This window comes from Alligator sinensis, unplaced genomic scaffold (assembly GCF_000455745.1).
Source record: "Alligator sinensis unplaced genomic scaffold, ASM45574v1 scaffold860_1, whole genome shotgun sequence".
Classification (NCBI taxonomy): domain Eukaryota; kingdom Metazoa; phylum Chordata; order Crocodylia; family Alligatoridae; genus Alligator; species Alligator sinensis.
Window position 1 is genome coordinate 3,570,393 of NW_005841923.1, and position 14,210 is coordinate 3,584,602.

Below are 14,210 nucleotides of genomic sequence, written 5' to 3' on the forward strand. Positions count from 1 at the left end.
TTTTCCTAGTAGGGGTGCCAGGCCTAGTAGTGGACGCTGAGAGGCAGCTTAGTAAGGTGGCCTGTGCCCTGGCAAAGGGCCTAAATACAACTTCACAGGCCCTAGCTGCCCTCAATATTGAAATGAAAGAACTAAGAGGAGCTACTCTGCAAAATAGAGCAGCCATAGATTACCTGTTGCTGAGGCATAACTACAGATGTGAAGAGTTTGAGGGAATGTGTTGTTTCAATTTGACAGATAATTCCGAGTTGAGAGAGTCAAAAGTGCAGAGGTTAAAAGAAGTTCTGTCCCACATTAAGCAAGGGGAAGGGTTCGACTTCTCATGGCTTACTTCTTGGCTTCCTAATTTTTCATGGCGTAAGCAAATTTTCCTAGTAGTTGTGGCAAGTATGTGTATTTTCTTGATGATTTGTGGTGGAGTACAGTATGTGCCTATCTGTTGCGAGGTACTCAAGAGATTACACTGTCACAAAGGCAAGTTTAAACTGACTAGGGAGGGGTCTGTAGCTAGGGTGAAGTGCGCATGGACCAAAAGGGGCAACCTATAGTAACTGCATAGCGTGTAAGGCTAGAAGAGGCTATATAAGGCTTATGCTCACTTGGGTGGGGGTGCTTGCTTTGCGAACGATTGCCAAGCACCGCTTTCTGCGCAGAAATAAAGATTAAGTTGGATCCTTCACCCCTGTGTGTTTATTGGCACAAGCGCACCGGGCACGAACTCACTGTCCTTTGGGGACAACAATATCACTACCATGCAAGTAAGTGTCCAACCCCTTTCAGAATCTTGCTAAATTCTTGCCTTCACTGTCCTGATGCCACACTTCCAGAAACATGGTAGATACTTCATAAGCATAGTTTATGCTCCAAAGCCTATTTGTAATGTCTCTGATTAATTTGCCAGTGAATGCACTGGGGAAAAGCTGAGGCAAAAAAAGCAGGTAAAGACTAACAGCCATTAAATAGGAATACTTGTTACTCTCTGGTGAACTGCAATAAAAAAAAAAAACTAGTAACTTACACACGAATGGTTCTGTAGCTTATTAGACACACTCTGGTACATCTCTTTTTCTAATAAATGCTAGTTTAATGTTAGTTTAAGCACAGATTTAGGGTGGAGTTTAGTTTAAAAAACACATAGCTAGAAGTAATGGGAATGCTAACTTCCTTGGCATTTCTGAAAATCCCACAAATATACAATAATGATGAAAAATATCATTAGAAGAAAGTTCTAACTTGTCAGTGCAACTTGAATTCAGCACTATCAATGAACTGAACACATTATTATGACATGGTATAGTTTTATGAGCTCATTTAACTGTCTTTCATGGTAATTCTATAGGCCGTTGCCCCAAATTTTTCATCTTGCACATATCTCTATCCCACTTGTGCTAGAGGTGCAACTATGACAACTGCATGCCATTTGTTGTAGCCTGATAGGAATGTATCAGGCAACAGGGACCTTAAGGCAGTCATTTTACTTTCCCCAACAGCTTCCCACGTTCTACAGCTCTGTCCCCTTCTAGGCCTACCTCATTCTCAAATCCCAATCTCACTAACCCTCCACCAGCTGCCACCACCTCCTCCCACATTTCTTCTGACAAAGGAGCAAGCACTGCAAGCAGAACTAGGGAGGCAAATTGGTTTCCCATAGCACAGCCAGATGCACAGAACCCAGGAGAGGTGTAGAAGTATGTGAAAGAGCTGCCAAATGTTAGAGAGATTCTTATGATGGGTACATTTGGGAACCCAGGTCTTGAAGGAAAGCTATCAAGGAGACATGACTCCAAAGATGGCATGAGGAAAGCTAACATGGCTTCAACAGCCAAATCCAGGTTATTCATTTAATCAACCTATATAAGCCCAGGAATTTTGGGGTAACTGTAAACTAATAGCTTGAATTGCATCAGACAATTGCACAACAACAGAGAGAAAGACAGAGAGAGACGCCATTAAAATCACCTTGTGCTGTCTTAGCACAAAAGGAACATGCATTTGTTTTTCTCTCATCTATTTTAAGTACTCCCATAGATGGGAAGCCTCTCTAACCCAAAGGACAAACTAAGAGAATAGGAAATTATGCTGCTCATTCTGCAAAAGGCTAAGAACAATTGGAGGGTCTACTTTAATAGCTTCCTTGAAAAAAACCTGAAGCAGAGTTCACATGCTTGGATCTTTCAATAGCAGCTGAAATCTGTTTAAGCATAACCCAAGAAAAGACTGGCCCAATCCACACAGAGAAAGACATATCCTTATATTATCCACCGACTTAAAATGGAAAGGTGCACATGGAAAGATTTCTAAAAAAAAACATTTAAAGAAACACTTTTTTCTTTATTTTTTTTTTAAATGTGACAGAATAAAGTCAGAAGTAATGCATTCCTTTCTGATTCACTCATTTCCTCCAAGTCTTCTATTATGAGACACACCCCTAAATCCCCCTAACAGGCCCTGCAAGCTGCTGAAACAGACAAGGCCCCACCCTTCCAGTCAATAACAACATCTACAATCCAATCCTTATCCTTCAGGAGCCACTATACAACTTCTGTGTTGATAGAATCCCCCTTTTATTCCTTAAAGTTAACTTTGTTTTTAAATCTTAAAACGTAATGTTATGCTTGTGGCAAATGGCAAATACCCAGAGAGTAGTAGAGATTTAAGTCCTATCCACTGAACAAATGCAAAGTCTCCAGATCATACATCTTTCAAGCTAGGGATGTGAAAGGTTAAACGTTTAAATAAGTATATTTATAGTGGTAACGAATTACTGGTTAACCTTTAGCCCAGGGTGCAGACTGGCAGGGAAGGGAAGCAGTGAGGTGCCTTAGGAATAGGAAGGCAGCAGGGCAGGCAAGAGGGAGGGAAGAAGAAGCAAAGACAAGGAGAAGAGAACAGGCAGGGTGGGGACTAGTATTTATAGGTTAATGACTTGTCAATTAAGCAATTAGCTGCTCCTTCACAGGTGCTCCCTTCCTCCCAGCACAGCAATGGGGTAGGAAAGCCCCATGCCATCTATAGCTTCACATATGCAATGTTATCTAGCAGAGCTTGCCACCACCTCCCCACTCCCACCTGTCAAAGGCCCCCGGAACAGCTTCCAGCAGTTGCTGTGTCCAGGCTGCTGTGTTATTGGTTAACTGTTTAACCAGTATAATTAGAGGATGTTAAATTGATATTTTTTATAAACAATATTTACATCTCTGCTTCAAATCTCACGGTTTCCAAACCAGTCATTTTTTGGCTGTCCTGTAGACTGCCAATATGTTGCCAGTGACGAGTGTGGAATATTTTAGAGATTCATATTTGCCCGCTAGGAAATGAACAAACTTCTTATCTCATATCAGTTACCAGACAGCCATAAGATAGAATTAATGTAGTAGAATCGGCAATTAGCATCAGTTTTAATGTAACAAGGTAAGTGGGGAAAAAAAAAAAAGTATGTAGGCCACAAACATACTGATGGTGACAGCTAGCCAATACCCTTAAAATATGCTAATTTTAAGTATCTTTTGAGCACCATATTTAAATGAATAACTTACCAATAGTAAGATCATGCACTGGTTGAAACCTTTTGTCTGTAAACTGTAACAACAAACATGACTTTCCAACACCTAAGAGAAAAAAAAAAAAAGCAACTCAGTGTCATTCTGTTAAGCAGCAGCAATTAAAAAAGCATTTTAAACAAGTTATAATTTAGGCTCATTTTGTGATCATAGCTATCTAAACTATTTTACTCCTTCACATTTGAGAAATACATCTTAGAATTTCATCAGAATTTACAACTAAAGAGATTGTGACAATTCAAAGAGTAACATTAAAATGTGTTTTTCAGTGTTTATTTTTTGGTGGAATATAATATCTGAAATGAGTTGCCCTAAAAGGCTATTATGACTATAAAAAGGCCACGTAACTGCCCATAGCAGTCTTTCACTCAGTAGTTCTGTACAGCATTTTTCTTGGACTGCCCCTTACCACTAGCTGTATTTGTTACCCTTCTGTCTTTCATAACCCTTCCTTCACTTGTCTCATATTGCTATACATGCGCCTCTCTTTCTGGCCAGCCACTGTTTTTAAAATACAGCTAGAATAATCTGATCCTGATGAAGAGAAGAAAACAAAGCACACCAGGAACAGTGTTTTCTCTGTGGCAGAGGACAGCACAGGGAAGATGCAACTACACCAGTGGTGGCCAAATGTTTTGGCAGGTATGCCACAAATTAACGCCCCCACCATCTTTAGTGCTGTTCTGACCCCCACCCCAGGCTTACCTGATTAAGAGTTTGAGCCCTGAAGCAGGGGCTGAAGGCTTAAGCCTCTGGCTGCAGAGTAGGGGCAGGATGCTGCTGCCTGAGGTATCACCACTAAAAGCCAAGTTATCCATGACCTGGCCCTGCAACTAGTGGTAAAGGTTAGCAAGGATCCAAATATCTGAATTCAATGACAGGTACATGACCAGGGAAGGGTTAACCTGACTCTTGCCAGTGTCACAGGACACTACCTATAGCCTTCTGTCCCTACTGGGCTCCATGGAGAGCTCCCCTCCATTCTGGCACCTGCACTTCCTCTTACTAAGCATCTAGAGCTCCTGGGGCCTCACAAGCCATACACAACAGCTATCCGTACTGCCTGTGACATGTATGCTGGAGGCTGGCCACCCTGAACTACACAAACTAAATGGATACGAGTACAAAATCACTAGCTCAATTACAGGACAAGATTGTGCAAACATGGCAGAGCAGGGCCAGAAAGATGACAAAATACGAGAGCCAGACAAATGCAGTTAATGGTATAAAGTTATAAACATAGCAGAAAACATGACTGGTTTTCTGATAAATCATTTAACAGTGGAGGTTAGTACTGATCTTTCGGCTTTCTTCTCCCAGAGCTTTGCACACTAGTATGGGATTTCATAACTCAGTATGATCATCCAGCTACATTAAAAAGATATCAGGAAAATAAGAACAAATTTGTGGAAAATTGAAGCAAGTTAGATCCAAGAGGAATAAAGTACCTTAAGAGCACAATAGAAAGAAGACTGGGACAGTTGCAAGGAAAAAATGTCTAGCTAATAGTTGAAATTTCACTGTTTCATCAAATGTGTTCTTATTCGTTTTATTTAGCCAGAATAAATATTCGTATCAGTTGAAGCTACCGAATAGGTGCCTTATAGGTATAAATCACAAATAAAGTCATCCTTGGCACAAAGCCACTTTCCTGATATAAGGAAAACTATGAATCAATCTAAAGCCAAAAAGTAAAAAATATTTTGTAAAACTGCATTTCCTGTGAGATTATTAGAACTAGCCTGATAAGCAAGATTTCAAAGATTTGCATTGGCAAACAACACAAAAACTGTAACATATTACACAAGTATTGTCCTTGTTCCTTAGTACCCTCATATTTAGATTGGAAATTACTTCAGAATCAGCTAAAGAAAATGATACTGCTTAGTAGTTTTTAAACCAAGGGTTAAAAATGTACTCACTAAATGGAGAGGTTCTCTTCTCCCTGAAGAACCGCAGCTGAAGATATAATATCTGGTGAATTTCAGTTTTCAATTAAAAATGTCTTTGGCCACAAAACTCAATCAAATATTAAAAGAGAGAGACTTTCTCTTCCTACATCTGCACCCAGCTCTAGTGCCACTGCAGCTGCTCAGATTCACTTAGTAGAATGAAATTAATACACCTAACTAGTTCTGCACTTGCTATTCATGACCATGTGGAGGTCAGTAAAATGGTAAAAAACACAAAAATAATTTCTTAGCTGCTGTCTGAGAAAACGGTAAAATAACAAAAATGAAGCCTGGTGGCTAGTGGGTCTAGTATAAGAGACATTTCCTTAAAGTAACCAGAAAGCTTAGGGTCTCCTTCTCCCTTCCAGAAGCCAAAAGGGGGAGGAAGACTTGGACAATCCAATTTAATCAGATGACTACTAGAGAAAGAGGGAAACTTAAATTTCTGTCCAGGGTGCCTGTGGCAGATATTCCTCTGCCTTCCTCAAAATTTGGGGAAAGTGAAATGGAGGTCAAGGTTCTCATGAGTTTGATTGTGAACTTTGTGCTGAATTCCAGCTGCTGGTTATCTGGTTTATATTTCTCTTCTTGCTAACCGTCAACCTTATGGATCATGGGGTACAGGTTTCCCTCACATTATGCGGGTTCTGTATGTGCTAATTCGCTCTTATGCAATGCCTTTATACCAAAAATTAGTTGTGTGAGGTAAATTCACTGTTATGCGATCGGTGTGGTGGAAGCCCGCAGTCAGCTGCTTTGTGCGGTGCATTGCGGAAGTGACATACACCAAAATATAGTCTCGTGTGGATCTGTGCTCCTCACTCGTTGTCTGCAACAAGTGTTTCTGTAGTTGCCATCCCCACTATGGTAACATTCACCACCACCCTGTGCTTGTGTGCACTGTCTGCTGTTGGCGAGTACTAAAATTGTCTTGTAAAAGTGGTAGAAATGGGTCTGGGGGTCAGCGCAGTCAAGGTCTTAGAATGTATCCCTATTTGTTATACTGTAAAGTGGGTTCCTTTTATGTGAATTTGAGTTATGCGGCATTTTCCATGACACGTATACAACATAAAGCAAGGGAAACCTGCATGTGTAAGAGGCCCATGAGATCATCAGGTAGGCCTAGGCTAGAGTACAGAGAGTGAAGACTGCTCTAGGCCAACCCCCGCCTTAGACCATGGAAACAGTCCAAAGACCAGACCAAGTGGAGACATTCAGTGCCTCCATGGTTGTAGCTTCTGCCAGAGAGCAATAAACGAGAGCTCCTGCTGATTGCCTAATACCTGAGTGAGGACACATTTCTGTTAAGCTAAAGGACATCACACTTTCTCCAGCCAAGGAGTACCCACAAAGCAGTGGGGGATAAGGTTTTGAGGTGCTTTATACTTGCCTTACTCTGGAGGTTGCAACATTGTGGTATTTTATAGGAGCTACCCTGCCACAAGTAGCCCCACCACATTGTCACTAAGCCCACCATTTGGATGCAGTTTATGGTCATACCCAGCACAGGCCTGGCTAGCTCAGCTGGTAGAGCACAAAACTTTTAATATCTGGGTTAGTGGTTCAACCCCTTATGTTGGGTACACATTTATATTTCTAGTACATTTTTAAACCATGATTTATGTAGTATTCTTTCCTCTGTACATTTCTGAGAGCCACTAGGAGTCACACGAAGCACATACATCAACACAATCTAAACACAAATGATCAACCACTGCAGAAAGACAGAGTGAACCTAGGTAGTTCAAAAACAAACAGCTGAAGAAGGCAGGAAAAAACAAAGGTATCAATAGTAATAGTTAAGGGGAATTTCACCCATTTGAATCAGAAGAAAAATGTAGAGGTGACAAGCAAGACTGGGTTTGTATACTCCCCCCTCCACACACACCCACACACATTTCTGCCATATAAAAGTTACTGGAAAAGTTTAGGGAGAAGTTCCCCTGCTCATTTTGTAGAAAGACTTGTTGGAGATATTATGGTAAGAGAAGAATAACTAAAAAGGAGAGATGCACCAATCTTCAATCAAAGCTTCTTTTCTAAAATATTAAATCACGGAGATACAGGTGTTTAAAAAACATCAGTCTGACTATAAGTCCTTTACTTAACTGTTTTCACCTATCACCTCTCCTCCATCCCTCTTTGGTGTCTCACTTGCTAAATCTTTGGGGTTTTTTCTGGAGAGGCTTTTTAGTTTATTGTGCACTACTTTATTTATCAGATTTATATGTGGCTCTGTCCAAAGACAAGCCTTCAGGTCACATGCTGATGATACAGGGGTTGTAGGTCTCAGTAAGCTCTATGCCCTCCTTTCAGTAACTGAACCAGTGGACACCATAACATGGAGCCCCCTGCAGCCTTCCAGCTCTCCTTATAGGTGCCCCAAGCCTTGTGGCAGCTTTGTTATTCAGTCTTTTCCAGTCCACTTGGCTCTGACAGCCCATCTGTTCCACTAATTGCCTCTCCAAGTTACTATGCTCCATCAGTGCTTGTCCCCTGTGAGGCATCATTCAATTAACTCCCCACTATCTCTGCTGCTAGACAGCCTTCAAGTGAGTCTTGCACTGGGTCCCGTTTGGTAAGGGGATTCAGGTCCACCTTATTTTACTGGCTCCAAGCCCCAGTTGATTATGGTGTTATCTATAGTGCCTTACTCCTTGGACCCACTACTGATTCACACCACCAGGGACCCTATACAAAATCTCTAAGTCCATGCTGTATCTCTTAGCCACTCTGTCATCCGCCACAACTTAAATACCTCACTGTGGTCTCTTCTGCTCTGTTCTTCTCCACAAGGCTGAGGCCCCTTCACTTTTTGCTCCAGCTTCTCTTGGGTTCATTTGGACTAAATCAACAGCAAGTCTCTGAGATTACAGGGCTGGGCCAAAGTTCATGGATAAGTTCCAGTGCCAAAAGCTCAACAGCTCCAGAGCCATCTCCAACAGCTGCTCTCAGATCCATCAAGAGACCGAGGGCTCAAGAGTGGGTGCTGGAGAAAAGTCCAGAGCCATCTAAAAGGTAGACTTTTGGCTCTGGAACGTTATCAGTAGACTGGGATGGGTAGGGCATGTTCAGTTTGTGGGACCTACTACTGACATAATGTACACAAGCCCTCCGGTAATCAGACTGAAAGCTTGAGCCCTTCTCCCAGACCCACACGTCTGCTTATGTGCTTATGCTTTCTTACCGTATTTTAAATGGAAAATATGTAATAACGTGGAAACTGTTTGAAAAAAATTGGCTCTCCTTTTCTTTTGATTTTTGCTCTTTGAAGATATGTCTTAGCATCCTACGTTTTTCCTGATGAGGGTGGTGTGCTTCTACTACAAATTTGTTCTCTCAATCTAAACTGAAAACATGCCATACTGTACAGTTTTTACTTTCCTGTAGTTAGTCAAGTTTAAACCTGGGATGTAGGTGTTGGAGTACTAACTTAACTAGCCACATCATATTAAATTAACTGTATCTTGTCCCCAGTAGGATGTTGTATCAAGATAGATTACTCAATGTAAAAAGAAAACTTATTTCAACATTTTTAGGGCTTTGCTCCCAACATAAAACCACATAATACCATGGAAACTGTTCTAAATACAAAAAGAGCTGCTGCCTAGGTACCAGTAAAGGGGACCTTCAAGGCATCCCTCAGTGCTCATCTTACCCAATACCTCAAGCCAGTTTCTTTCACACCAAGAAGATAAAATATCATATTTACTTAAATCAAAGATGATTTTTTTTGTCCCATTTAACATGGGTGAAAGGGCTTGTTACCTTGGATTTGAAGACAAGCGGGGAATACAGCTGTTGTGGCTCCAACTCAGGCCTCGATCCAGGCCTGGGACTAGAGATGTAGCATGCCCACCCTACTACTTCCCTCCTTCACTACCATTTACCATCCAGCTCCAGCCCAGAGCATGGAATACATGCTAGCTCTGGCCCGTCAACACAGTAGCGATGGCAATGGTGACATTTCCAGCCCCAGTTCTGGGGCTGCCACCATCTGAACTGCTGCTGCGTGGTTGGACAGGGGCCAGAGCTGGAGCTGCTGCTTACCCCCTGCCACCTCTGGCTCCCACACCATCTCCCCCCACCAGTCTCCTTGCTGTCTCCCCTACCATGTGGGCCTCCACTGCTGCGTGCCTCTTCTGCCACTTCTACCCCTCCCACCATCTTCTGCCTACCTGCCGCTTACCCTCATTCCAGTTTCTGCATGGCTCTGATTCTACACCGGCATGATACACATGGTTGCGCTGGACCCAGCCTAGCTGGGCAATAGCTGTTGGGGTGAAGGCAGCTCTAGCCAGGAACTGAAAGCCCCGGACAAAGTTGCCACCACTGCTGCTGTTACTGGGCTGGGTTGTGACTGGAGCAAGCACGTACTCCATGCCTCAAGAGCTATGCTGGAGGCAGAGAATAAGCAGCTGGCAGGGGGAAGACAGTGAAGGAAGGGGAAGGGCAGGGGGCAAAGGTAGCAGAAAGGGTAGGCAGTAAGGGCAGGGAAAGGAGGGCAAGGGGAAGGCATTTAAGATGACCCTCCAATAATTAAATGATTCTATACATGGATAATTATAACAGATTTATAGGCTTTCCATGTACAGTACCCAATTAATCGCGCGGGGGGAGCGGGGGGGAGGACAAGGTCAGCTTAAATTCACAGTCTTCTTGTATTCAGGTAAATAATATATTAGCATTAAATGTCAATTATTGTATTTACTCAAATATAAGACAAGATTGCCCCACAAAGCAGCACAGGGGAAAAAAACCCCACTCATTTATACATTTATATACAAAGAAACCCCATTAAAAACCTCATCTTCTATCTAGTTGTCTCATTCAACTTCTGCCAAAAGCAGCATGTACTCAGTAATAGAAACCAACTATGCAGTGGATTAAATGCAGCCAACATTAAGCATGGACTATAACACACACAGGTTCCCATCAGTATGTTTGCCTAGTACAGGCTATCACAAAAAACAGATTAGTACAGCACATCTGAATAAGATATATGGTAGTGCCCACTACACTCAGCCCACCCTCAGTGCCCACTCTTTTCCAAGTCGGTGAGCCACTACACTGAATACATTTCAACTTAATCTTCACTCCCACGGCTAACCTGCAGCTTTCTTTCCCACTTCCAATGATTCCTCTTTCTTCACCAGCCTCGAATGTTTGGCAAGCATCACCAAAAGGGGCTCTACACAGTTCATCCAGAATTCTTCTGTCGCCCCTCTCTCAGCCTGCTGCATGGGATTAGTGTGGCTCAGCCCTCTATGACACAGAGCCGGACCAGGCTGCCGTGTACCTCATCTACATATTAATTTTTGGAGGATCCCAGGATTCCAAAGATTTTGGATCCCAAGAAAACCCAGTTCCAGTCATTAGTGGGGGGGCTAATTAGCATATGGATCCTCTTTGGGGGGCATATCTGGAGTATACAAATATACCGAGCACTGCTGAGCTGTCGGGTCAGCACGGCTTGAAACACTGACTCTGATGGGGCCTGGCCCAATGAACTGTATGATAAATTGTAAGCCTGCCAGCTTTGGATTAGATGTAGTACAAACTATGTATGATATTAAGCAGGTAGAAAAGGCTGCTTAAAGATGTGTTTATGGAGTACCTGTGCTAAAAAACTGCAGCAGTTTCGAAACAGGTAAAATGCATCAATTCTGGATGAATTAAGTCTATGTTTACACATACTAAAGTCAGTGTTTTCAAATTTGCCCCTCACTCGTGTTCAGGGAAATCAGGCTCTGACAGTAAACGGGGTGGGGGGGAAAACACAAAAGGCAAGGGGGCCACATATTTTTCTCAGATTTATTTTCCCAGCTGTAGCAGTGTGAGGGGGGTAAATTCAAGACAAACCTCCAATAATTAGATTATATATCTGGAAAACTATAATAAATTTATACATTTTCCAAATATAGAACCTAATCATTGGGAGGGTTGTCTCATATTCGAGTAAATATAGTAAACTAAAAATGCAAAAGTCACATTTCACACATTTTTTCTTGCATGGTAAACTACTGGACAAGTTACAGTGCAAGGAAATGAAGTATTTCTTCTATAAAGATGTATAAGCAATGCCCTTTTTGCATAAGAAATGTTTCTTAAAATGGATTCTTCAAGGTTGAAATTAGAATCTACCTACCATTTTTATTACACCAATAGCAAAACTGGACTCCATTATGCTACACTAAACACAGAGTAAGGAACAGCTACTGCCACAAAGATCTCATAATCTAAGCCAGCAAGGCAAAAAGGTAGAAGAGAGAAAGGTTTCTACTTGGAAAAGTGAAAATTGTGGCAAAATAAGATAAACTTAAGTAACTTGCACATGGTGTCTAGCAGAGCTGAATGCTGAACACAGCTCTCCCAAATCCCAGTTTAGTGCTTAAGATTCAAAACCATTCTTCATTAAATTTGCAGAAATTTTTCCATTTCAATTAACACTTTTCTTTTTCAGATACTCATAACAATTCTTAAAATGTTTTAAATAAATAAAACTGTTCATCTATTTTTGAAAATGAAGTGAAAACATGCTTTTCATAGATATAAATGTTTTGCTATTTTTAAGTGCCCATTCTCCACCTGCCATGAACTACAGTACTTTAGAAATCTGAGACAGAAATGTGAGGTTTGCTAGAAACATAGCCTATGGGATTCTGCAGTCTGGAAAAAGTCAAGTCATAACAAATCTAAAAAAAAGGATGTTGTAGATATCCATTACATTTTGCAATACTAAATGTCTGTCATCATTCACTTAACTGTCTGTTAGTAGTAATCAAGATACACAGGAAAAGGTAGTGGTTTTTAAGTGCGCCCTGTTTTGATATAGGATAAAAAGGTGTGGGTGACATGACAGAAAGCCTCCTGCCTCATTAATTGTGCCATTAGATATTGATTGCTTCCTTTATAATCTAAAAAATATATACTAAGAAACCTCAAATGAAGATTACAAAATGAAGCAGCCAAAAATCAGGAAGTGATATAAATAAGGTGTCTTACCTAAATATAGCTCTGTGTAATGATGCAATCTAATACTGCATGATCACATTGAACAGAGAATTAGGCAGGGTTGTATAGTAAACAAAGTACACAGCATGCCTACCTTAGATATTTCAGTTGTACGGTAGATAAAGAAAAAACATTTTAATGATGCTGTTCTGGGACGCAGAAGAGCCGTGTCCTATTCCTGCTGTGCAACACAAGAGAAAACTTCCCAGGGCTTCAATTTAAACTCTGTAAAATAACAGACTACTTGATCTCACAGGAATCTTTCAAGGGGAAGATACTGTTTGTTCAGGAGGACAAAAACACTGAACAACTGCTTCATTTATTTAAAATGTTCATCTAGGTGAAGTAAGGTAGGGGTCCTAGAAAACATGAGAAGTGCACCTGTAATTAATAACTATCATAATACATAAATAGAAAGGACAAATTTAAATGCGTTTCCTAACTTCTATTTCCTAGTTCTTTTAGGTACCAAAGTTTTTAATGTAATGCATGCACATTTGCTTAAAAGACACCCCATTTGAGATATACTGTTATAAGCAAAACTTGAGTGAAAAAATTCTGACACACATGATAATACTGTAAGGTTGGTTTCTTGTTTAAAAAGAGTAATAGTAATGGTAGTAAGCCATGAGAGCCTGAAGTCAGGCTGAAGACAGAGTACATCTGCACCATATAAAAGTAACCAAATTGGAGATACAATCTATAAGGTGCAAATCTACCCTGCCTTCTTGCTTAAAAGCCATATTTATAGAGGTACTCCTCACTTAACGTATTCTAGTTAATGTTGTTTTATTATTATGTCACTGATCTACTGGAGAACACACTTGTTTAAAGTCGTGCAACGTTCAGTTATAACGTTTGCCTGCCACCTGCTAGTAGTTAACTACTGTGATGTAATTTTATTCACTTAATATCGTTTTGCTTAAAGTTGCATTTTTCAAGAACGTAAGAACATAAGTACAACGTTAAGCGAGGAGTACACTGGCACCTGGTTACATGCTATGAGAAGACCTTGTGGTTTCTTTGCAATCTCCCAAACAGACCTGAGCCAGCAGGTCAGGTTTATATAATCATATTCCCACACAGCTTCAGTAACCCCATAGCAACGTGGCAAAGAGAAACGACAGCCCATTTTGCTCTCTGAACTTCTCTCAAGCCCTAAATTTAAATACATAGCTGAATTTGCTCCCCATGACTTCTTTCTTTTCCTCATTCTGTTACAGGCTATATGTTCTAGAGCAGGTTTGTCCAACATACGGGCCGCCATGTGGCCCCACCAAGGCATTTTCTGAGGCCCGAGGTGCTGCGACTGGAAACTTAAGTAAACACTGTTTACTTTCGTTCCCACCCCTTATCCCTCCCCCACCCCCCAAAAGCTTCCTAATGGCTGCTGAAGGGCTGGGGAAGGGACAAGGTTCCCACACGCACTGTCAGCTTGACGTTGCCGACACAGTGCATGTGGAAAGAGGAGTAGCCATGTGCCGCTCGGGACAGGATGAGCCCAGCTGGAGCAGCAGGGCTCAGCTGCACTTTCCCCCTACCTGCACTGGTCAGTCCCGAGCAGCACATGGCTCTGGCACCGCCTCTGCTGGCTGGTGCCGACCCCGGGCGGGTCTGTCCCATCTGGAGCAGCATGCAGCTGAAGCCAGATTCCCACATGCTGCTGGGGACGGGAGGAGGCCGG

At 41.7% G+C, this 14,210-nt stretch overlaps 1 protein-coding gene across 2 annotated transcripts in view; it reads right to left on the reverse strand.

Annotated features, from left to right (window-relative positions):
• Nucleotides 1-14,210, reverse strand: part of RAB2A (RAB2A, member RAS oncogene family) — a 79,877-nt gene that overhangs the window by 57,748 nt on the left and 7,919 nt on the right. For both annotated transcript variants that reach the window (XM_025198493.1, XM_006019131.3), the window contains exon 2: nt 3,537-3,608. In XM_025198493.1, the coding sequence (XP_025054278.1) occupies nt 3,537-3,608 (72 nt within the window). The remainder of the gene's footprint in view (nt 1-3,536; nt 3,609-14,210) is intronic.